This window comes from Taeniopygia guttata, chromosome 1, assembly GCF_048771995.1.
Source record: "Taeniopygia guttata chromosome 1, bTaeGut7.mat, whole genome shotgun sequence".
Lineage (NCBI taxonomy): Eukaryota > Metazoa > Chordata > Aves > Passeriformes > Estrildidae > Taeniopygia > Taeniopygia guttata.
This window is the reverse complement of record NC_133024.1, coordinates 68891813-68916465: the sequence shown is the minus strand read 5'-3', so window position 1 is coordinate 68916465 and position 24653 is coordinate 68891813. Positions and strand designations below refer to the sequence as shown.

Sequence of the window (24653 nt, the reverse complement as noted above, 5' to 3'; positions counted from 1 at the left end):
ACAACATTCCATTCAGCAGTGCTCTGTGCTTATCATGAAAACTGTTCTGAACACAGATCACAGAATATCAGAAATTACATTAAATCCTTCCTTTCAGTATTGTACCTCAGTGTGAATGGTTACACCAGTTTGGTGATAGCTGAACCTTTGACAAAACCCCTTGCTGAGTTGAGTACAAAACCTCTTCAGAGCACAGTAGAAGAGAAATAATCTAAAATTTATTTTTCATGCACACTGTATTCCTTTCTTCTTCAATGCATTATTCCCAAATTCCCCCAAAGGGTTTACTAACTATTCATATCATCATCAATAACACTGAGAATCTAGTTACAAATTATCATGCTTTGGGAATACAAATCTTATGTAAGAAATTTTGGTCAGGAAACCTTGCTTGTGCTATTAAAAATTAATTCATAATGTTGACATATTGCTAATAATTTATGATTAGTGCTTTTTTGTTTCCCTCATTAGGTTCTGCAGTTACATTACACACATATACTTGTGTAGTTTTTCTGAAATAATTTGCTGCTTCTAGTCAGTAATTGGCTATTTAAATGAAATATGCAAATCTAAGTTTGCTAATTGTATTGAATTTACCTTAGATAAGGAAAACTAACTTGGCTCTGTTTTGTGTGGTACCTCTAGTATAACCACAGATTTTCATTAAATAGCACATGTATCAATTCCAGATCTTAGCAATCTTCACGTCAAATGTATGGTAATATTGATCCTTCTTTGTGGTTGTTTTGCCCATTGTTTTCTGTCACAATCTCTAGTCATGTCACTGAAGGTAATTTTTCAGAACCATTTGCCTAATGAGATAAATTCAATGAAGTCATATGACAATTCCATGATAATTTCAAAGGACAGGTTTTCAGAACAGGAAAATGCCCCTGCAAATGTGAAGATCACTGAGTGTCATTTAGGGGCTATTTGAAGTGCTCAGCTCTCTAAATCTAAGCCTTTAAATGTATTGGTAGGGCAAAGACGAGTCTCACTCCTCCACATGGAAAGCCAGAGGAGTTTGAAGTCTGCAGCATCACAGGAACTTGAACAGGAACTAAAAACTGTACTAGGTCAGAAACTGGCCACCAAATGAGTTTGATTAAACAGCTTCACTTTGATTCTATAGATTTTTAAAATATCTTTTAATTGTATTTAATGTAATTACTGAACAAAAAAAGTTCTCTCCATCCTTGACAAATTAATTGCTGCGCTCTAAAGTGACAATAACACTGTTACTAATTACAAGGGACTGTAATTTACAACTCCTGTTTGTTCCTGAGATCTTTCCTGTGGGTGTTTTCAGAGCTGATATGCAAAGACCCTGGCAAAGAATCTGATCAGAGAAAACTGGTGTTTAGCCCTACTAAGTTTGCAGCTGTCTGAATGCCAGCATCAAAGCATTGCTTTAACAAGGGAAAAAAGGACAACAGGTCTGAGTGGCAGGGCGTACTCTTCCCAGCCCTGCGAGCAGAGAGCCTGCAATGAAAAGCACTATTATGGGGCACTGAGTCATGTCCTCCTTTCAAATACAGAAGAACATTTTAAAAGCAACCTTACCCAAAATGCCAAAAACTCGTTGTCTGTTTACTATTCTGCTTCTTGGTTTCTAGTGAAGCCAGAGGGCACAGACACGTTTCCTAACTACCGAAGTTGGCATGTCCTGTGAGTCACTTACACAAAGTGCAACTTTTGCTGAGAATGTCAGGGTGAAAGGCCACAGTCCCATCTAACCATGTGCTGTGCTGGAAAAATGCATCATCTTTTTTCTTTCCAATCATGAATATTGCTCTGGCACTACTGCTGTGTGGTCAGATACAGTATGTCCTCACAAACCTGTTCTGCACCTCCAGGGGGAAATTTGGTCACTCAGTCTGAATGATTGAACCCAGAAGCACTTTTCTTTACAAATACCTTGTTTGTCAGCTTGGCTACCAGGGCAAAGTCTTTAATTAGTAAACTTTGTGCCACAGGCAGAGACTCTTTGATAAGTCTCACCTTGGAGAGGCAGGGCCTGGTGTGTGTACCTTTACATAAGAAACATTTCTGGTCAGCTTCTAAGGTTCTGACTATGCATAATCTTTGTGAAAGCAATAAAACAAGAACTTAAGCAATGTACAAAACATGTTTTCTCATCCTTCAGTTCAAGCAAATATACAGACACTGCTTACCACAGAGCAGACCTGAATATTGATCTGAAATCTGTCTCCTAGAAATGTCTGCTTTCTTGAATCAATTTACCAAGCATTCCTCAAATGTCCTTTTGCTGGCCCATTCACTGTGTTGTCCCCATGTGCAGAGATCTGAAGCTCTGTGGCATGCTTGGAGGGCTGCTGTGATAAGGAGCTGTGGAAATCCAGCAGAATCAGAGGTGCAACGTGACTGAAAACATACAGTGGAGATAGTAGCAGGAGATAACTGGCTACCCAAGTGAAGGAACAGCACATTCGTGATGCAGCACTACACAGAATTTTTTTCTTCTGCTATTTTGGAATAAAAGTGTGTGTCACAATAATGATCTTCATAAATGGATTTTAGTACTTCAGTATCTTAGGTTAGTGCTTTAATCGCTTTTCACTCATCAGACATAGAGCTGGAACTCAGTCGCACAGCAGTGCTAATAAAGTTTCTAGCCTAGAGATAACATTAACTCTTATTTGGTGCCTCTAGAAAGAGCTACAGATTCACACATACACAAATAGTTTTGCACATCAAATATGCAAAGCAAAACAATATCTCCTAAACCATGTGACGTAAGAATTTTTAAAAGTCTAGTATAACATTCTTTTACTGAAAAAACTTATGAACCCTGAATTTAAAGGGTGAAGTTTACATACACCTTGACTATGTATGTTAATTACTGGATTCAACCTGGATTTAATAATTGCTATATTGCAAATAACCAATTTTCTGAACAGAAAAATGAAAACTTTCAAAAAATATATGTTAAACTGAAAGCATTTTTTCTAGGTGATGGGAAGGAAAACATTTTATGGCATGGCTGCTAGACATAATAGATTTCCTAATTTTTCCATACATGTATAATTTATAAGCATATGTAAGAAAAATTAATATTTCCAAGAATTCCATCTTATTCCACAAATATATGAATTCTTTTCTAGCAGGACATTCAAACAATACTTTACTGTGGCTAAAATATTAAATAGCGCAAGTGTGATGAGGCCTGCACTAATCATGAGAAAACAAATTATCTCCTCTACATTTCATTGACAGAGCTTTACTTGAAATAATTACCTACAATAACATGATAATTTTGTATTGGAGTGGATGTGATCAACTAAGTTCATTGTGTTTTGTTATTACTCTATTAAATTTGGGATAGCAAATTTTAAGGTACACGTAGGACTTTTACCAAAAACTGACAGAATGTATTCTCAGTATCAAAATATATTCAATTACAGGAATTTTTCTCAGTGGAGCTTGTAGTAGAACTGAAGACAAAGTCTAATCAAAAGATCATAACTAATATGTTAATGTACATGGAGCCCTGTTAAGCATGGCAGAATCTCTTGAATCATCTTTGGAGAGCCTCGAATTTAATTTAAAGTAAAGTGTACAGAGGCAGAAAATGTCTTTCTTCTGTAGATGCACATCAAGAAGTTGCAAGCACTATGAAATAAACCAGACCATGGTTGTCAATTTCTGATCAACATAAAATCCTCATATCACACCAGGTTTTTGTAGTAAACTTTTAAGATGAAAGGTCTCCCACTTCCCCACAGTAAGATATCTAAACCAAGATTAAAGTGTACACATGTACACAAGGACATTATTCTTCCTCTAGCTGGCTGAGGTAACAGGGCCTCTAGTACCATCTCCTGCCAAGGGAGAGGACACAGAGGAGATCCTTCCCAATGTACTACATTGTTCCCTGTACTTCACCATCTCCTAGAGACTGTTCCTTTCCCTCACTTCTTGCAACGATTTACATCTACTTCTGGCCACCTTCTTTCACCAAAAGCCTGTCCACTTCAGATTACCCCCTCATCCTTCTCTCTCTTCATTTATATTCTCATATAATACCTCTAGCTCTCTGCTTATTCATCCTTGGTCCCTTCCTAGCTCCTCACAGCTCCTTTCTCCCCAGTCTCCCTGTATTCCATTAAATCTCTCCCCAGGCTTCCTCTTGCCCCATTCCCACTCTTCTGTACTGCTGTTATGGTTCATTTGCACCTACAGAAATACCTATCCAGTCACTGGAGCATTGGGGCAGGCAGGTAGGCAAGCAGACTCCACCCTTTTAATTGAAGGGAGGGAGAGAGGCACCTCTTTTAGTACACATATTGCTATATAACAAGGGTAGGAGAAGCCAGTATCACACTGTGTCCAGAACTACTCTGAAAATTTATATCAGATTTATCAGTTTACTCTGATCAAATACTCATTTCCTCTGATATTCTGGCAGCAGGTGACAAAGTAACTGAGAGATTTTAACGGGAGTGAAAAGTAGCACAGAGCAATTCAAACCCTGAACACAAGTAAGAATAAGATAAATTAGCTCAATTCTGCATCAGATTCATGAAATCATCCAGCTACCAAAGGCCAAGGAACAAGGACCCAGCCATCCAGATGCTTCATGGAGTCCAGAGCTCCAGGTCATTAAAATAAATCTCTTTAACTGAGCAAGAATTATGGTCACTTGACATGATTCAGTGTCATTCTTCAGTTGTTCTTGCAGGAATGTTGGCATAAAGTGGAAGTTTGCCAACATAAAGATGGATGACTGCAAGAGTTACTGTGGGCAGCAGGTCACATCCAAAGCAGACTCCAGCACAGTGCAGGAAATTGCTGCAGATACTGAAAAATAGAGTCCAGCAGAACTTGGGAAACTGCACTAGGGCTGTTTTAAAAGTAGGTCACAAGTTTCACATCTCAGGGGAGACAGCTCATGCACATAATAGGATACATACATTTTTAATCAGAACATGATCCATGGAAATATTTTGAGAAACAGAAACCTCTGTAGTTCTTCTCATTTGAAAAACATTAATAAGAGGCCTGTCAAAGCCAGTTCTTGTGATCCACATTGCAAACTGTCTATGGGAACTGTGTGGACAAGAAAAAGAAAATGGATAGCTAGTGAAGTTCTTACCAATGAAAAATTTATTAAGTATTGCTACCAGCATTTTCTCCAAGTCAGTGTGCAAAACAAACCACTGGACCACCAAGATGTATATCTTATATGTCTTATATCTACTGCTAATGACACCAAAGCTTCAGCACACAGATATCCACTAGTTTGTGACAGGAAGGATTGAAAACCCTGAGAGATATAGTAAGATAAAGTTGCCCGGAGCAAAAAGATACTGTCATAAATTCTACATTACTAGATCATTCATGAAAAATTTGCCTGCAAAAATATTGGATAAATTTCATGGACAACTTCGATGTGATACCATCCAAGTCCCAGGCAAAAACTGTGCTCAGATCAGAGTGCGCAGCAAGCCCTTCTCATAAAGTAATAAAAACATAATCACAAGGAATGGAATGAGATAATGTTTAATGTTTTCAAAACTTAATTCATCTGAACCTCTGAACGACCATCTGGAAATGGGAAGGAGAGGCAATTTCACAAGGTCCTTTGAGGACAGGAAATAATTGATCAAAAGAAACATGTTGCATCTGTTCACCATCGCTCTGGATTAGGGTGAAAGAAGAACAAATAATGCAGACAGTGTAGTTATTCTGGCTTTGAATTTGAAACATCACATCTACAGGTACTGGTCATATATCCAACTGAAAAATACACATGGATCCTACGTCAGCATTAGGTTAGTTTTTCCAAATGTAGTCAGAAGTTTGATGGAAAATGTAAGGCTCAGACTACTGTTGCCTTAAGAGGTTGTCTAAAAGCAACTGAAGTACAAACTCTGAAGGGGAGTCACATAAAATAAAGTCCTTTAATTGCAGGGGAAAATTGCAAAGAGAAGTAGAAATGTCATTCAATTGATTTACTGATAAGCTAAATAATTTCAGAATGCTTTTTAAAATGTACTACTACTTCTAAAGCAAATTTTACAGATTTATCACTTCTTAATATGTACTAAATGAAAGGATCAGAAACAGATCTTCAGGATTTCAGAGAGTACCAAAATCCTGACCTTTATAAACACAAAAACCTCATCTCCTGGCGATGCACACATTAAAAGTTTTGCTACATTATAGCACAAGATCGGCAGAACATTTGTTCCATTTGTCCTTGCTCTTCAGGGTTTTGTGTTGATTCTTAGGCTGAAGTCTTTTGTGCTGGTAAACAGATTCAGAGAAAGGATTCAACAAAGGCATTTAGCCTTTGAAAGAGCCTTTCACTAGGTTATTTCTGAAAACAAAGAGAAGATAATGATACCGCTGTGTTCACAGGATACCATGCTACTTTTTTCCTTCTGTCTTCCTATTGTTTCAACTTTACAACACGTGGCATCAAGGGAAAAAAATAAAATCTGTGACCAGTACAATTATCCAATACCAGAATTATTTAAACTAGTGGGATTCATATTTCATACTCTTCCAAAAGTACGAGGGAAAATGCTGTTATTCTTCTGACATTTTCTAACGTCTAAGAAGCGTAATTCCAGGAACGCTTCAGTGATTCGATGTGACTCATTGACTCTTTTTTGAGAAGCTAAACAAGAGAAGAACTTCATGAAGAATTCATACTGTTGATGTCAGAAAGACAAAAAAAAAAAAAAACAAACAAAAAAAAAACCCCAAAAAACCAAACCACCCCAAAAGCTGCTTCAGAGGTTCCGGAACAAGCCCAGGTTTCCCACGTAAGGCACGCAGGTCTAACCGGGGGCCGAGGGCAGGAGGAAAAGCCGGGGCCGCCTTGGCCGCGGCGCTGCGGAGCGCTTCCCTTCCCCGCTCGCCCTCCAGCGGCGCTCCCGCTCCCTGCAGCCCGGGCCGGGGGGGCTCGCCCGGGGCGCCGCTCGCTCCCGCCGGGAATTCGGGGCTCGCACGTGCAGCGCGGGGCCAGTAAACAACTTCACCTGCACTAGATTAAGGATTAAATGGGTATTTGACTGGAGAGGGCGATGCAGCTTGGTACGAAGCGAAAGGTCATTCACAAACCCTTCATCAGATGGGTTTTCAACTCCCACGCGATGACCAGGGTCATGGTGATCTGCGCGTTTGATTTGTGCCTATCCCCACTTCGGAGAAGTTGACGGGTTTAATAGGGTTGAGAGAGCACGTTTGAATTAATCTGTCTTAAAGGACCATTTGTAACTTGATTTGAAACGGGTATTTTACGGTGTGGCAAAAGAGTGAGGTTTATATACTCAGTCTGTTTAACTTTCAGTCTCCTCCACGCTTTTGAGCTTTATTGAAGAACAAAGGCAGAAGTATCAAAATACCTCAAAAATAAAATGTGTGTTTATTCTTTAGTGTAACACTGGAAACAAAGCTCCTGTAGAGCACCTGTTCACAAAAAGCATCCAAAAATCATCCCTCATCTTGAGGGGAAATATTCCAAAGACACACCACTGTCAGATGTTTAAGGATTCTACTGCACCATAGGGCTACAGCATCTTCCACCCCACTGAGTCCAAATCACCCACCTACAGTGAGTTCCAACATACTGAACCAACATATCACAAGTCCACTGCATTAAGGACAGACTGCAGAAGCAGAACTGGCTTATCTTTGTATGCCAAAATGTAATTCTGTGACAGGAGCTGAGCCATTCTGAGTTTGGTGGAAAATCTGCATGTTGTAAGTTCATAGAACTGTACCTCTACTGTAATGGGCCCTAAGCCTTGTTAAAGGAAATCTCTGTTTTAGGAGTTTATAAAACATAATGTTATATCATTACAAAGCAAGCAATATTCAGTAAGCTCTCAAAATACATTTGCAAAGAGTATGAACACATCTGGTAGCAAAATACCTTCTTACTGGAAGTCAAGTAAGTTGTCCCTTGATCATTGCTAATGTTTTCCACACTTTTCTACACAATCTATGTTGCAATTGAATAATTTAGGTTACATTTAGTTCTAAAGATCATAGAAGAAAAAAAACCTAACAGTATATTCTTTACAAAGATAAGGACCAACTCATGAGCAGCTGGTATTGATTGTAATAGTTTCAGGTGTCAATAATAAAATCTGTTAAAAAATCTATTTTTTCAAGTAGTTTGTTTGAAAATAAACTGCAGAAAAAGGTGCTTTAGGATTTTACATCCAGGTAGTTTTTGGTATAGACATAATGATAAAGCTCAGTAAAGGAAAAATCACATCAAATAGCAAAAAGAATTTCCTTAAAACCAAGACCGTGGCATATAAAAGAAAATAAAAAAAATCCCTGGCACTAAGACCATTTAAAATTACTCACAGAACAATTTCCCACTCCCCACCATAGGCAAGATCTTTCTTGGCTGAAAACTAAATGAATTTGCTGCTGGCTTGGATAGCAAGGGTGAAACATGATGATGCAGTCTGGCTTCCACAAGAGTTCCCTTTGTGATCTGGTGGAGCTCTGCTATCAGGAACACAACCACCAGCCTGCCAAACTCCTGAATTTTCAGCCCCAGGTGAAACAAACCTTGGTCACCGGGAAATAAATATATTGAGTAGCAGCTATCAGACAAGCTGGACAGTAGCTTGTTTGAGCTCAGGAAACTCTTTTCCCAACATATCTGAAAATATAGAAGTCACTACAGAAACAGATTTCTAAAGGCTTTGCTTATTAAATAACTTCTGTTTAAATGGAACTAGAATTATTGGTTTATAAATCCTTTAGGGCAGAAACTCTTCACATCTACATAGATAACATCTAACAGAATACAGATCCATTATGAACATATTTTGTGAACATAAAACACTACCATGATAAGTAAATATTAAAACACCCCTATGCATAGATTTGGCAGATACACCAAATACTATAAAGATCAGCATTTTTGCCCACGTGTTTTTGCCCCCGATACTATTTCTACTGTGGTTCATCACAATTCAGTCTGCAATTCTGAAGCAAGAGGTGAGTGCAATAGTGTATGTCCCTCTCCCTACACAAGCATACAACTTCTGCCCAATTTGATAGGTTTATTTCATTGCAATATTGTAATATTCAAGCAATAGCTTGTTTCGCCTTCAAATCAGGTAATGCTGTAAGTAGATGAGGTGAGCTCCCTTTTGCTGTCTTCTTCCTTATTCAACGGGCAATTGTTGTAAGTTTAAAACACAAAATGTGTTTTAAAACCAGGAAGTTTTAGGATAGGAGATGACCCAGCCCCCTATACAAAAACAGCATCACCCTTGCCTACTTGTGGTGCTAGCAAACCTCTCACATACATGGATTTTACCTAGGGGCACAACAGGACTTCCAATGCTGCAAACTGCTCTTGTAGGTTAGTAGATTAAGAACAGCACCAAGGAATGGTTCATTAACCTCAAGAGGCTCACTGACACAGCTGCATTATAAAAATCAAAGGTCTTCAGCGCAGATGGCCCTTTAGATGTCTACATCTCCCGTCCCATTACTAGCTCTGTAATTTCTGCTTCTTTATTAAGGTCTGATTTCACAGATTTCTAAATGTCCCATGACAATCAGATTTAGAAGCACAAATGGTCCAGCCTGGGCATTCTAAAGCTGAAGACCATCCCTTTACCTGGAAGAAGAGAATGGCCAAGAGATAAATTTCTAAACCCTTATGAAGTCTTGTAAACATATATGCTAAAATCAGCTTCAGAGCAAAGGATTTTAAATTGCATTGCAGTTACTATGTAACTTAAGAGTTAATCTGTGCTTCCTATTTGACCATGCTGTCAGTAAATCAAGGAATACTGTCATAAAAATTTTAACATACTGTGGCCATAATAATCTTAAGAGGATTTATCCGCATACACATTCTGATTCTTTGAACATTAGACATTATCTCAAGGCTTCTGAAATACATCTTCTCCCTTTTTGCTTGCCTAAAAAAATACAGAAGCTACTTTGTTATCTGTCTATACCAGTGGTTTTGTTTAGGAAATGGATCCAGCTTGATATTGAATTAGATATCAGAAGAGTGATCCAAAGCCGGGAAAACTCCTCCCTCGATTTATAAGGCTTTATATCAAATTACAAATGTCCAGAGCACAGTATCCTTTCACCAGCTGAGATATTTAACCCTATGCCCAACAGAGGCCATATAAGCTAATGTCAGAGGATTCCCTTCCCAGGTTAATTATCTGCTTCAGAAAGAATCTTTCAATTTACAATACCTTTCCAATGCATCTCACTAATACAATTACTGAGATAAAAACCATTTTCAGGATATGTGAGAAAATGAAGCCACACTTCTGAGCTTTTGAAAGCCACATTAACGATGACCACATGCTGTGCAGTGTATATCAGACCAGCAGAAAACTTTAAACACTTTTTGTGTTTGCAAGAACTCTAATTGCCTTGGTGAAAACCTAATGAGTAGCCTGTTATGTTCTCCAAAGTTTTTGTTTAGTATAATATTTGCATTGCTTTAGGCAGAAGGAAATAATATCTTTGTAAGGATGAGTTTTCATGTGTCTAGATAGACTTTTAAGTGAACTTCTTTAAAAATATTTGAAAGCACTTCTTTCTGCCTAGACCATTGAAGTGCATGAGAACAGAAGTACTGGGAAACCATGAAACAAACTGGAAAAGGTCAGGCTTTCACAGCAAATTTCCATAATTCATTGTAGATTCACTTCACATGGACAGACTGCAGTAGATTGTTATGCTGACAAAAATACAAAGTGTAATGAGTGGAACAATCTGAACTGCTCACAACACAAGCTATGAGATTTCTAATTGGGGAAAATTAATTAATCAGAAAAGTTCAGTCTGCAATCTTGGATTCTTGAGTTTTACAGCTGAAATTCAAAGTGATTCAGGTCATGTTACTGAACTATTCATGATGCTTTATATCTGAATTTTTCTAAATTATGGATGTTATAAATTGTGCCCTCCATTTAAGGGAAGAGTTACCTTCCAGTGTATGCAGTACAACTGAGAGGAGACCTTTTCAGCTTGCAAAATCAGCTGAATATTTTTCTGTACCCTGGCTAGAGCCAGGCTTTTATCTTATTACTTTAATGCTTTCACTCCAATATTTGCTTACTTGAGAGTGGCATAAATGACTCCCTCTTGCTGGTGAGCTTTGGATGTAGAACTGGGCAGAGTCTCAAAGTCTGGAGATCATTTACTGAATCTACATCTTTTCAGACTGGCTAAACATTGGCACAAACAAGAACATTAGTCACCCTCATGACTAATGTTCATTAGTAACATTTTTAGGTTTAGAAACACAGTAGCTCAGATTATCCATCATTTGAGACAACCAGTCCTTCAGTTTCTGGACAAATGAGTGGTGCGTTGCTTACAGGTAGAAATGTAATTCTTCTGCTTTATAAATCTGATATTTGACAATAACTAACCTGGAATCTGGGAATCTTTCCCACTCTTACATCAAGGTTCATTCTCTGTATGCCTAGTGAATATTTGTTGAGATAAGACTCAAATGTACACATATCATTGCCCCTCCAGGCCTTGAACTATCACACTGCTTTCACTGGTGAAATATGATTAGGTGGGATCCACTGCCTGCCTATAAAGATGATCGAAGGACCAGGGGTTTTGGGCCACCTGCAGAGCATGCTCGGCCCATAGTTTAGAAACAGTAAGGACTCTGTCCAGTAAAAGAAGGCTGAGCACAAACACAGACATTCCTAGCCTTCTTCCAGAAGTGAAAATATTCTGTCTCCCAACCTAGACAGCTGGTCCTTATGGATCTTCTTTAGTGAGACTCTTCAGCCATTATAGCCTGTAATTAGTGCCCACTTACACATTTTCCTGAAAAACACTGAAATTAAATTGCAAAGACCTTTTATTTCTTATGAAAAACCAGTGGCTATTTCAAGGACTTGGTAAATAAAGAGAATGCTGCATGATTAGTTTCAAGATGGTTCATGTTTTCTGTAATTCAGGGACAAACCCTGGTCCAAAATCCTTTGAGTAATGGGCACTGGACCCACTGAGTGCTCTAGTTTTTTCAGAGTACAGAGATTCATTGTGTTGAAGAGTTACTAGTTAATGGTTACAATAGTGTACAATAATAGAGTGTTACTGGAACAGATAATCTGAGTTTGTAGAAGGCAGACAACTCCTGCGAACAGCTGAGCTGGCTGCTGCTTTCTAATACAGTGATAGAGGTCAAAATGGCAGCTTTAAATAGTGAAGAAATGCTTGGTTTAATGTTGAACCAAAGAAATTATCAAGCTCTATATACCTTAATACTCTTTAACAAAGCCAAACTTGCAGACTACACACAGACACGTTATCAATCTCCGAAAACACCGCTTCAGAGCCCTGGGAGAGGGAAGTAGCAGCCATAGTGTTAAATGCCAATGCAATGCCTTTGCCTTCAGAGAGAAGTAAAATTCCGGCACTCAAATGAAAGAGAACTTTTCTGTAAAGGACAGTTTACGTAACTTTTGCGCTGTATAAATCTCCTGTTAATATATTAGGATCCTCAAGAGGTTTAAATGGCGAAAGCCTCTCAGCTTATCTTTGAGCTTACTTGGAGTTACAGTGTTCTTCCAGAGCTTGGTGATATTATTGCCCAAAGGGCAGCAATATAGAGAAGAGGTCACAAGAAGTCTGTCACACCACATACTCTACAGCCTGAGTTATGCACTGTTTCATTCATTTTATCAAGCAATTTGCCAACTTTAAATGAAAAACTTTCTGCTCACTCCAGTTCCCTCTTTCAAGCACAGCTTTTTCTTCCCAGAACCACTTTACTGAAAGATGTGTCATGTGAGCAGGACCAGCAGAACCCCTCCCTGCTACAGGGCCCACACAGCACTAGTGGAAGGTGTACAGCTCCCCTTAGTTTAGTTCAACCTGGAAATGAGACAACAGATAATGACAGAGAGGTGAAATGTCCCAGTTTTAGACTGGGAAATAAGGAAAGCAAGCAAAATGAGCTTATAGTTTGCTAAAAAATTCCCTCTCATTTGCGCATAGGTTCAGCACTACCTGCAATCCCCTTCCACCACCTGGTTGTGAGAGACAGAGTCTGAAAAGCTGGCCAGTGGAGGCCAGTGTGCTGCTAGATAACGTTCAGAGCCACTAATTAATTAAATTCCATATGGAGTTAAACAATGGGACTTTGAGAGCATTTTGACAAATATGTCAAAATGCTCTCAAAGTTAGAGCCCTACGTTTGTTAGTCTCATCATTCAGCTCAGGTGCTGGAAACCAGAGCCAAAGGAGATGTAGTGATCACCGGGGTGATCCAATCTAACATCCATCCTTGCTAACATCTAACATCCTTGCTTGCTGAACACTGTACAACGTAAATTTTTCTTCATGAACACTAAGTGAATACCCACTGCCACCATCAATACAACCCTCTGAAATCCTCCATTGGAAAGTGCTAGGTATTAGGATGTTGATTTGATCGCATCTAAATCAGAGACAGACAAGACTGCCCCGTCAAAGAAGAGAGAAGGAGGGATGCTTAAAGGCATGAAAGGAAGCAAGTAGCATGGTTCTTCCAGAGAGTTAGATGTGCCTCTCTGTCACCTCTGTCCCCAACCCAAAGTGCCTGTCTAAGGAAGCTGTTCCACTCCTCCTCCCTGATCACAGAGAGACTCCATGGCCAGTAGGAAGGACACATTCCCATCTTGGGAATGAGGAAATCCATGCAGTATCCTGTATTTCCTAACCCTCAGGATCAGTAACAGCGGCGGAACCAGCACAGTATGATCCACAATCACATGGATATTCTGGCCTGTTTCCTTGGGAAACAGATGAATATTGTGCCGCAGAACCTCACTAACTGCCAGAAGCTCACTAAGGCAAGGGACTGTTTTTCCCCAATTGCAAATAAAGATTTTCAAGCTACAGTTTTCTGTCTGGTTCTGAGAGAGGAGGTGTTGCCAGGAAATATTTTTTATGAGAACTGCTGTTATCGTCAATGCAGCAGTAAGACACTACTAAACATTCCCTGTTGCTGAGACCAGTTTTGCAAAGACCCCGGGGGTTTTTACTAGTCTGATTAGAATTTGATGGCCTTATAAGAAACTTGAATAGAGTACAGCTCAGGAAATATCTCTACTGCATTTTATGGCCATATTGGGAGTTAAGGATGTGTACAATATGTGTTTTTTTCAACAGCCCACCCCAAGCACTTGGAGGTGCCTGTCCCTGCTGCAGGGGTTGCTGAAGTTCTTCTAAAGCAGCAGGTAAATCACTCTGATTTACAGTATGGCATATTAAGATAAATTGATAAATATTTCTTTAATAGCCCAAGTTGTGATGTGACTCACAAGAGCTCTTATCAAAAGTAAAAAATGAAGCTGTCATCAGTCAAAACTCTTTCAGTGCCAGTTAATGTCATACAACAATTGCTTCTGAAAAAAGGTATGTTAACTTCAAAAAGGAGAGGGGGGGATGGACACAATTTAATGCTTGGGTTGTATAAACATCACACCAGAGTGCTCTCTTTAGAGGAGCTCTGGGTCTCACTCATCCCTGCACCATCTCACTCATTTCTCACATATCTCCTGTCATATCTGAACTAAAGCAGAAAGCACTTTAGGCCAGGACCATGTCTTTTTATATTTTGCAATGCATTTAGGATGCTTTTAATTGCACTAAGACAATGCGTGCTATATAAAGAGGAATGAATTACCACTGTGGAAGAAGATTTCTACATGCTGCCCTAAGTTTGCAACTGCTCTTTGTGTAACAGTAATAGCAAGAAGACCTTCATGTACTGTTAAGTAAGACACAAAGTGTCTAAGTGAGTTATAACACAGCAGCACTACTGTGATTACCAAGAGCTAAACATCTGCACTGGAACAGAAACTTAATCCCATGGGCAAAACACATAGCTACTCTATCATTTCACAATGTATTCTCATCAAATCAGTATTTCATATAAAGTTTCTTCTTTTTGGTCAGAATCCAAAACTTCTAATGATAAATCCCAAACTTCCCCCATATACATGCCTCTGTTTTGGTGCTGTGCCATCATATTTTCCAGTCTCCATAGAGCTCTAAGCAACCCTTCTTCATGTTCAATAAGAACCTTAAAACTCCCACTTGCAGTTTACTGGGTTTCTAATCATCCTCTCCAGTGACAAATTTCAGTTCACATTTGTTCTTTCCCTCCTTTTTCTTACCCAGATTCATCTCACAATACCTCCTTTCCTAATATATCATCAGGCCAGTAAAGGATGACTAAAGGTAGCGCTGATGTTAACTGGTAGATGCAGATGTTTTGAGCATGATATTTTTTAATGTGCACATCCATCTTTTATGTGTATTGGGAACACAAATGTGGTCAAGCAGAGATGTGACTTCACAGTTTTGACAGCAGCTTCCCGTATGGCTGCATTTAGCCTGTGGTTGCATGATGGTGTGTCTAAGCACCACCAAAAATACAAAATGGATTTGATCAGAATTGAGAAGGTGACTGCAGTTCAGACAGATTAAACACATCACACAGGAGAGAGTTTAAGGTCTGTTATGGTTTCATCCTCCTATGGAGGCTTTATGATGGCTGTGGGAGGCAGGTGTTCCTAGATCTAAGCATAAGAATGGAAATGTACAGACAGATTGTACCTGATTGGGCATAGAACCTGACAGTACAAAATAGATCCATCAGTGGTTTTGAACAAATTTGACTGAGCAGTGAGTTTATGTTAAATCAAAGCTTGGCTTCAGATGGCCATGGCATTTCTGATGAAATGTGAAGGTCCCTGCAGGCAGATTTACCATACTTCCAAACCATGACATTCAAATACTGTAACATGCCCTCTTCCAGTTCCACCTCTGTCAAATTATGTTGCAAGGTCAACTAATGTCCAGGCCTTTCCCAGCAAATCTCCTTGCAAGAGATATGGGCAAAAAAACTCCAAAGCAAAATTTTGGGTTGTCCCTGAACTGATTGATCATCACCTCTGTCAAGAGTACAACTCTGGGAGACAAGTGTTGTCACACTGGGAGGACTTTGTACCCTACACATGCAGTTCAACACAGTATAATACCACTGACACCTGCCAATGGAGCTGAAAGGACTCAGGCCAGTTATACGTGCCAAAGGCACAGAAGTATTCAGGTATTTCTGGTTGTTGCAAGAAAATAGGAGGATTTAAGGACAAAGGAGAATCCTGACAGCTTCAGCTGAAATCCTCAGGTATGGGCTATATGCACTGACAGAGGTATAGCCAGTACCATTTGTGTTCTGTGATCTTTCCAGAGCAGCACAACACAGTAATTTATGTGCTTCCTTTCTCTTTCTATTCCAAAAGCTTGAGGATATGGTAAGCACTAGAGAAGGAATAATATTTATACCCATAAAAAACCATTGTCTTATTTTAAATTATATTTAAATGTTTTTGGTTTTTTTTATTTCCAGTAAATAAACATAGAAATCAATTTCAGTATGCAGTCAGGTAACTCTTAGGATTTTCATCATCAAATACTTATTGATGGAGAAATGAGCACAAAGGAAATGCTTCCCAGAAACTGCTTATGGAATTAAAGAGTGAATTAAGAAGTCAAAGAATTTCAAATTTTTAGTAAGACAGTGGAAGGTAGAGGTGGTACAATTGGAAAGAGTATATGCAAAAAATATTCAATTATTTGCCACAAATAGTTTCCACAGATCTATGCTGTATTGTCTTATAAGTGAAAAGACATTTCCATATGGGAATTACACCACAGTTTAGCACCTTGTACTTTATCCTGTCCCTCTCTCCCTTCTATGTCTCTCATTTCAGTTGTTATTCTAGCCCTTGTTGGGAAAAAGAAGCTGAGAAGTTCCTCCCATAACAAGACATTTGAATGAGAAGTATACAGAAGAGAGTGAGAGAAAGTGGTAATCAGCAGCCCATTCCAAATATAAAAGAACTAGAGTGGTACATCTCAGAATAAAACCAAATAAATGGCTAGAAACTGCCTTTTGTAAGGCAGTTGCCTTCCTGAACTTCACGTCTTCAGTACAAAGGGTCAACATACACAGGCAGAGCTGACCCAGAGCAGTTTCAATTTTATCGTGACTCCCTGAATGTTGTCCATTCGCTACATTGCAAATAATGGTCCCTTTTTGTCACCACGAGAATAACAGTGACACCAAAATGCTTCTCATGCCATTCAGTGCAAGTCACTGCAGTGAATTTGTTCCAACCTCTACTTAGTTCTTCGGTCCCGAATGCAGCAATTTTTCCATGGTTTCCGTGGTTATTCTCCTTGTTCCAAGTTGCACAACTACTTTGTTTACAGCTTATTTCTTCTAGCTGGAAACAAATTACTCCAAAGAGGCACCCGGGCCCTTCCTCATTCACTGAAGGCCGGGCGAAGTTCGGAAGGAAGGCGACGTTTACTACCATCTGCTGGTGAACTAGAGTTGGGGGCCAGAGGAGCATCACAGACTTGATTTTATGCATGACTTGAACCCTTAACAAGAACCTGCTGATTCATTTGAGTAATATTCATGTAAGGGTATGGGAGTGGGCTAAAAAAATACTGGTATTTTCATTGAGAAGCAAAAGCTAGCAAAGGAGGATGTGCTATACATAATGAACAATAGAGAGAGAGAGGGAGAAAGGGATTTAAGCTCTCTGAAGATGTGCAAATCTATGCTAGCAAGAACTTTAAGGAGTCACGGAACTATGGAATTCCTAGAAATATAATGACAGGAAGAAATCTTGTTCTGTCATCATGGCTCAAGGAAATAAAGTTCTGAGAGTGTTGCTGGAAATAATAGTAAGTCATCACTTCAAAAAGTACTTGCTTCTATGGCAGTAGCTCCCAAATTAGGCATCATAATACCAGAGGTGTGTTACTGTGAAGTGGTGTTCAGCATTACTGAGACAAGTATTCGGGGTCATTGTTACAGGACTCTGAGCATTGTATAGAGGGAAGGGACCTAGTTAAACTCCTTTGAGGTGCATCCAGAAGTAGCAAATACACAAAATGTGAGTCTGCACTAACAAGCAGAGAATATAAAGAGACATGTCATACATGGTTGTCAATCTTGAACAAAGTTCATAGAAGCTGATATGCAGGTATCTGATGTATATATTGGAATACTCTTTATAATCAAAGTAAAAACAAAAAGCTTTTAAAATTAAAACTGAGAGCAATAGAAGTTTCTGATTTTTTTTTTTTTTTCCAGGGAAATTAGATTTGGAAGTGTTCAGTAGCTCTATATTTAACAGTTAGAAACAGTGGTTACTGTTCAAGGAGAAATATACTGTTCTATAAGCTGAAAACAAGGCCCAAGTAAGGAACAAGTTAAAATTTTCCCCCAAAAGTTCTGAGCCTCATCTCCACTGCCTCCACAGCTTTAATAGGATCTGGGAAGCAAACCAGCTCTTTGGACCAATGCAAGACCTTACAGTGAATTCAAGCCCAAATAATCCCTTACAGTATGTGCCACATTCATACTGCCCTCCTGTTGCACTGCTCTTTCAGGTGCCATCACATCAGGATGACATTTGACACCACTTCACTGTCCTTTCTGCTCATGGTCTGATCCTTTGTTTCCATGCTCTAAATCCATAGATCAGCCTGTTTCTGTTTGTACTGTATTTACTGTGGTGGTTTTCAATGCTGGGGGTGTATTTAGGAACTATGACAACAAACTAGTAACAGACGGTTCAGTAATGTGCACTTACTCTTGCTGAAGAGAGCAGACAACTGTAGCTCTATGTAAGTCTAACTGAGGTTTCCAAAGCAGCAACAGGGGAGGTTAATCTGAGCCAGAAAAGCTGTGTGCTGCTGCCCACTTCCCACGCCTCCCACCCCACCTCCCTACCAGTCCTTTTCAGGCTGACGCACTGTGTTCAGCTTACTGCAGAGAGAAAATGAGCACTAAGACCCTGATTTTTCTGCTTTCCTTATCACAGATATTGCCAACTTCATAAGATTTGAACATTGTTCCCACATCCTTAGGGAGGGGTTTACATCATTATTTCTTAACAGCCTTCCAGGCGACAGGTCCCTGCCCCAACAGCTGTAACTGCCAGGGAGACAGAGCCATTGTGCAGCTTTCCAAAGTTGGCAACAACGCGCGTTCGGCTCGGGCTCCAACTGACTGCAAAGCCGCCCCCAGCTCATTTATCTGTCCATGTCAGGGAGATAAAGTGCAGCATCATTTGGCACGAAAGCCCCGAGTTAGGTTGATCCCCATCCAGGGAACTTCCTGGCCTTGAATAGAAAGCCACAAACTAGCAGTTTTTGCTGCTTTCTCCCATACAGTTCAGACAGGATCCAACAAAGCTGAACCACCAGCAGTAAGAGAAAATCAATGGGATTCAAGCATAGCTAAGCCTCCATGAGCAAATACATTCTGTAACTAAATCTGCTGGTGCCCTGTGAATTGCATTTATCTAAGCAGCAAGTTGTCTGTTCAAGGGTTAGTAAATGAGTGGTAGGAGTTTGTAGGTGTATCAATAGCTGCATGTCTTGTTATCTGCTCTTAAAGGCAGATATAGACACAAAGCAGCACAACACAAGACACCCCAAATGTTAGCAGCAACTGATTGAAAATGCAAGAATAATTCAAGTGAGCAAAACCTGAAAAGCCCTTTGAAGAGGGATTCTGGCCAAGCTGATACCAGCTGCAGCTTGATTTTTGTAATCCATGCACATCTCAGATTACTCAGCCCTTTGCTCTGCTGGCCAGCTACCCACCTGTCAACAGACTGAGAAGTACCTGCAGCCTGCTCTCTAGGGAGCAGAGAAATGAGAGAAGGTAGAGTGGCACAAAGAAGTGAGAAAGACCAGACCAGTTCCCTCCTTCAGGCTTTATGATAAAGATGCTCACAGTTTATAGGAGTGATTCTTCTTGCTTTGGCCTTCAGGCATTGGTGCCTGTGTGAACAGCCATGTTCAACTCTGAGCCTTTTGTGCTTGGCAACTTGAGCCCTTTTCAGCTGTCACTTCTCTCTAGTTGTCCCATGTCCATACCCTTCCGCACTTCTAATTAAACTAGTTTTCCAAAACACTGTATTGCAAAAGCAGTGGGGGTTTATGCCCCACAGATTGAAATGTTTGGATCAGGAATACTGTGGTTTTTTCATTAAAATATGTAGAAATAAGCATTTTCCAGATAATTTAAATAAGGTGAAATACTTTTCACCAATACTTCTATTCAGAAATTAATTTCTAAGGGAAATGAACACTGCCACTGCATAGCATAGGGTAGAAAGGTAGCAATTTGGGACAGAACTTGCTCTGTTCCTGCAGCCTCAAGACACCTTGTTGCAGCATTTTTGAGAGAAAGAGGACATGAATTGTGAAAGTTGAGCTACTCCAGTCTAGGCCTCAGATTGAGGCCTGGTGGGGCCTTCAAGCCTCTGACACAGTTAGAAATTCAGAGCTTGTGGCGCAGATAGAAAATAGTCTTAAGGTGTTGTGGGGACCACTGGGTTGCTTGGGTGTGAATTAGTATAGGTTTTATGGTGTAAGGTGTAGGCCGTTTTAAGGAAAAGGTAAACAATATTGGTTTGCCAATCAGAGTGTCTTTGTTTTTGTAAACTATGTAGAAGCTTATATAAACTACCACCTTATCTTGAATAAAGAGAGAACGTTGCATTAATCATATTGGTTGGATGTGCGTTTGTCTTGTCCAGCTTTCCGTTTTTCTGAGATTCCCTGGCTTTAAGACCTGGTATAGAGTTGCCACAGCATCCTTATCCCACCACACCATGCAAGACTCATCTGCTGGTCATGCTGTGCTATGTGGAAAAGCAGAACATGTCAATGTTATCTGTGGACTGGGTCACTTACTCTTGATGAAAAAGACTTAGCAATCTGAAAGGAGACATCTCTATCCTCCCTCCTACAGCAGTGATGTGACCTCTTACAGCTTCAAAGAATTTAAATTAACTTGCAATAACAGTGCTGTTCTGGCTGACACAAGGACATAAGCAAAGTGAGGTTGTGGGGAAAGTCTTTCATTAGCCTCCTCCTGTCAAAATGGAAGGCTTGTATGCCTGAAACCATGACAGATTTTTTCCATCTGTAATAGCTGGCCATTAAAACTCCCTTACTCCTTCTGCAAAGCTTTCCCTAAATTAACTTTGCATTACTTATGTAAGCTCTACTGCAAAGCCATCTCTTCTGCTTGCATGGCATCCCATCTTGTTTTTTTCATATAACTGTGCCTACCTTCTTATCTATTTTTTTATTTAGTTCATCAATAAATGTACTATATTTTACAAAGTTATACTGTACTACAGGTTTTTCTTAACTTTTGAGCATTTACTTATATTTGCACCTTGCACATGTCAAATAATTTAAATTACTCAAATAAGAGAAGTGCTGGAAAAATGAAAAGGCATGCTAGAGTGCACTTTTCAGTATTTCCCAGTTTCTTCCAGAGGCATTTACTGCAATATCCTCATGTCTAATATAAATGATCACTGAAATGCAACATACAGCTGGGTTATATTTGCATCCCTGTTTGCTGTTCTGAGAGTCCATGAGCCAGGTAAGATCCAGGATCTTTTTTCATTTTAATTTCCTCTTTTAAGTGCCCTGCAATCTAAAGGTGGAGAGTTCTAAGTCCTGATATTAAAGAAGAAAAATCTTGAACACACAATTAGCAAGCCTAGTAAAGCCATTTTATGTTATGTTGAAATGATATTTTCATTGCTAGCTAATTAATACATATTTGGAAAATGAAGTTTTCCTAATAAACAAGGAAACTGAAGCAATATTACCATAAACACCCCTCCAGAGAGAAAGCACCTGGTTAAATTCATTTCACATGTATTTTACTCTAAACACATTTTGCCCTGGTTGACATGTTTTAATTTAGTGCAAGGTGCTACATATAGCACAGGTCTGGCTGGGGCCACACTGTACTAGCCCCTTTAAAGACCTCCTAATAACAGCTTCTGGGCAGTGTCTACCTCACAAGTCAAGAGAAAAGACAGGCCCAAGACTGGGAAAATTATACAGCAAAGATATATGACAACTACTTACACCACATAATGAATCATGGACAGCTAAAGCAAGAGGAATTACTCTGGCACTGTATCTAAATACTTGTAATGGTCTTACATCTGAAAGGCTTAATAACAGACAGAGATGAGGTTCTTACAGTAACTGCTCTGTAAGTAACAAATTACAGAAGGAAGCTTTTAAAGCAACCCTTCAGAAGATAGTATATGTCTTCTCATCTGCATTGCAGCGAAAGCACACACTCCCAGAAGAGAAAGGAAAGGTAACAAAACTGTTCCCATCTCATCTTGACCATGCCAGTCTCTTCAAGACAAGGTGGAAATCTGTGTCTCAAGGAAGTGAAGATGTGAACTGAATTGATGGATGGGAGAAGGAGCTGATGTGCAAAGCATTTTTGACTTCTGCCAAAATTTATCACAACCCTAGCCCATGCATCTAAGGGATTTTTCTCTTTTAATCCCTTATTATAGTGGTACATTGTGCTCTAATTTGTCATACCATGGAACACATTTCACAAATGCTTAGAAACCCTAAATTATCTAGGAAGCTTGAAAGATCACCTCAAACACTGTCCCTTCCTTACAGAAATGAGTTATATTTATATATCTCTCTAGATTTGCTGTTAATGCAAATAAGTGGGATTTTCAGACCAGAATAAGGAGAATGACTATGAATTTGGCTCTTGTGAAAGCCAAATGAGAACAGCTTTAAAATGCAACAAGTAAGCTGCTCTCTAGAGCCACATCCATTTAGTCTAATTCCAACCAGTTGTGCATATGCTGCATTGTAGTGCAATTCCCTTAAAACATTATTGCTCCCCTTAAAATATCTCAAAGATAGCCTAAGGTTGGAAAAAATGTTTAGCAGCACAATTTATGGTGCCATCAACCTTTTTACTTTATGCATATCTGAGCTTACCTTCCATGTGGCGGAGGGGCAGGCTGCCAAGGTGAAGGTTACTTTCTCTGTCACTACATTGAAGGTGACACGAAACATGGTTTATATTCCAGTGGCCTCAGACCCAGGGCTGAAATCTTCAGTGACGGTCACACTGCTCACTTGTGTGCATGCTGCAGGCTTCTGTCACACTGCACTATACATTCAGCTATTCCATAATGTTATGATCAAAGCTGAAGCCTGAAACTGCTGTAAGGGTCCAGCTTTTCCCAGCAGCCCTGCTCCTGTGTGTCAGGACTAATCAGATTAGCAGGTCTTACTTGTCTGAGTTGGGACTAACAGGTTAGCAGAACAGTTTGAGTGGGGGAAGGGAGCAGAAAATAAATCAAATTAGGGCATTTACTAAGCAGCTGAGATTTCCTTCCTGCTTGCCTTTGTCTCTTTACAGGACTCACACAGAGCCAGGACAATGCACCAGAAAAATGCAGCTTTGTTTTAGAGTAGCCCTTTGTATAGGAGAATTTCTCTAACTTTGCCTTGATTTGATGCATTTCTGATTGCCAGCAATCACCAAGAGGAGAGCTCTCCCACAGCAGCCTGGATGTCACGCAGATAAACAAGTCTCAGACAGAAAAGGCATGTATTGTGCTTTTTTCATCCCACACAACCCACCAAGGCAACGCACTGGCTGTGCCAGGAGATCAGTCACACACTCTGTTCTGCACAGTGCTAGATAACAAGATTCACAGATGGTCTAATCTGAAGACTAGGGCAAAAGGGTGAAAGGGACGGGACAGGACAGGACAGAAAAGCTATGACCTTAGGATCCTCAGTCTGCTTCAGGTACTTTTCCCACATCTTTTACTGAGACAGATTTACCCTCATGGAAAGGAAAATTCAAAAGAAGAAAGGAAAAAGAGAAATTGTGCATGATATCCACAATTAATAGTGTTTGACTGCATGCATAGACTGTGCTACAGGATGTGGGAGATGCTACGCAAGAGAGACACTTTCCTCATGGGCACAGCAGATGCAGTCATCTCTCACTGACACTATCACATTACAGCACCAATATGTAAAGAACAGATTTAGTTTGGATAACCTGTCCCTTAATTATCTTTTCAAAATTACGTCTCTAGTTCATTAGTCACCTAGTTTCTCCCCTGCCAATAAAGAAACATAGGTGTGATCAACTGTCTGAAACTGCCTCTTTCTCAGCATTACTTGAAGGAAGGAGTGTACGTACTGATGTTTCAGAATGCTGATGTGACCTGAGATTGATATTGAAAACTGCCACTGAGTGTTGAAATGGAGTTCAAAGATGCATTGACTTTCTCCTACTTGCTCTGTGTCTGGTCTGTCACTCTAGACAGATGCTTGCTCCTGAATGAGTAGGCCATCAAAATGTCCCAAATATGTTTCCTTCTTCTAGTCAGTTACTGTACCATTAATAACCATTTTGCAATATTGAAAAAGGCCAGACTTTAAACTCTTAATTCTTACAAACAAATAACTACTCATACAAAAGTTGCACTGATATTGGACAGATTAGACTCACCAAGGGGAGTTATAAGTGTATTGACAATCTGACTGGGTAAAAATTCATTTATTCCAGTAATCTAAGTCCTGTGGCCAGAAGCCAAGCACCATGCAAGAGCCAAGGAATGCTCCAAACCTGTAGACGACAGCATATGACTGGATTCCTGTACATTAGTGCCTGCACTGGCAAAAATTAAGCCCACAGAGTTTACAGGGTACAAAAGCCACATCACAAAACCATTATTAGAAAT

General features: G+C 39.7%; 1 protein-coding gene across 2 annotated transcripts in view; it reads right to left on the bottom strand.

The window, feature by feature from the left end:
* The window catches only part of SPATA13 (spermatogenesis associated 13), a 146933-nt gene extending 123875 nt beyond the window's left edge, over positions 1-23058 (bottom strand). For both annotated transcript variants that reach the window (XM_072930659.1, XM_072930678.1), the window contains exon 1: positions 22885-23058. In XM_072930659.1, the coding sequence (XP_072786760.1) occupies positions 22885-22962 (78 nt within the window). In that variant the 5' untranslated portion in view covers positions 22963-23058. The remainder of the gene's footprint in view (positions 1-22884) is intronic.
* Between the last annotated feature and the right edge of the window lie 1595 nt (positions 23059-24653).